The sequence below is a fragment of the Aplysia californica genome, unplaced genomic scaffold (genome assembly GCF_000002075.1).
Source record: "Aplysia californica isolate F4 #8 unplaced genomic scaffold, AplCal3.0 scaffold00229, whole genome shotgun sequence".
Lineage (NCBI taxonomy): Eukaryota > Metazoa > Mollusca > Gastropoda > Aplysiida > Aplysiidae > Aplysia > Aplysia californica.
The window spans coordinates 699462-700833 of NW_004797499.1; the positions used below are offsets into that span (position 1 = coordinate 699462).

Genomic DNA, 1372 nt, shown 5'->3' on the forward strand with positions numbered 1-1372 from the left:
ACAAAAACCCCACAAACAAACAAAAACAAAACACCTCGCAGAGGTCTGAAACCTGCTTTTCCCCTTGACATCCTAAGGGTACTAGACTAGACGGTCAGAGAACAGGCCGCCTCATCGGAAGTAGGTCACGGAGAGATAGAGGCCGAGCGCAGACAACGTGTAGTGCAGAAATGAGAGGGTGTGCGAGCATCACGCCGTGTGCTTGATTAGTATAAGAACGTATAGGTACTAGAGGATGAAAAAAAAGTAAAGTAAGTAAGTATTTTTTTATATACTGATAATGCTTATTGTTGTTGTGGTGGTTATGGTAGTAGTGGAGAAGATGGTAACTGATAATGACGTTAGTCTTAATACATCTTCGATCCTCCAAACGAAGTGCAATCTTGCTTGTTTCCTTCCTGGCACAAAGACTCATTTGAAAGTGGAAGTCTTCTTCTTTCATGTGATGATGATGATGATGATGATGATGATGATGATGATGATGATGATGATGATGATGATGATGATGATGATGATGACAGTGGAGGGAAAAAGAAGAGAAAAGGGAGGATAAAAGCAATTCTAATGAAAACACTGACCATTCCAACAACGACGACAACAACAACAAAGTAGATCACTCGTAACCCTCTCTCACTGACCCGAGCAACACAAAGAGCGCCAGAATGACGCCCGGCGAGGTAGCGGCATAGTCAGGACAGAGTTGATCAGTGAGGGAAGCAACGTAACGCAAGGACCTTATAATATTCAATAACTTCTGTCTCACTGACCCGAGCAACATGAAAAGCGGCAAGATGACGCCGGGCGAGGCGGCGTACGTCAGTACAGAGTTGAGTAGTGAGGGAAGCAATATAACTCAAGGACCTCACACGACAATGTTCAATAACTGTTGTCTCACTGACCCGAGCAACATGAAGAGCGGAAGAATGACGCAGGGCGAGGCGGGGTACGTCAGTACAAAGTTGAGTAGTGAGGGAAGCAATATAACTCAAAGACCTTACAATATTCAATAATATTGTCTCACTGACCCGAGCAACATGAAGAGCGGCAAGATGACGCCTGGCTCGGCGGTGTACGTCAGTACAGAGTTGAGTAGTCAGAGTAGTGAGGGAAGCAGCATAACTCGACCTTACATGACAATGTTCAATAACTGTTGTCTTACTGACCCGAGCAACATGAAGAGCGGCAAGATGACGCCGGGCGAGGCGGCGTACGTCAGTACAGAGTTGATGACCGATGGTAGCTCCTTCTCCATGGTGGTTGTCAGAATGTTGTACATCTTCTCCTGGCCGCTGACACAGAGGGGCATTGAGGGAAAAACATATAGATCTAAATGATATATTCCGGTGTTTTTGTGGGGGAAAGGGGGGGGGGG

At 45.9% G+C, this 1372-nt stretch overlaps 1 protein-coding gene across 1 annotated transcript in view; it reads right to left on the reverse strand.

Moving 5' to 3' along the window:
• Window positions 1-1372, reverse strand: part of LOC101851194 (uncharacterized protein DDB_G0283697) — a gene marked incomplete in the record, with an annotated part of 16876 nt that overhangs the window by 7520 nt on the left and 7984 nt on the right. Inside the window, 1 exon segment of the mRNA XM_013083400.2 lies at window positions 1164-1289. Coding sequence (XP_012938854.2) covers window positions 1164-1289 — 126 coding nt within the window.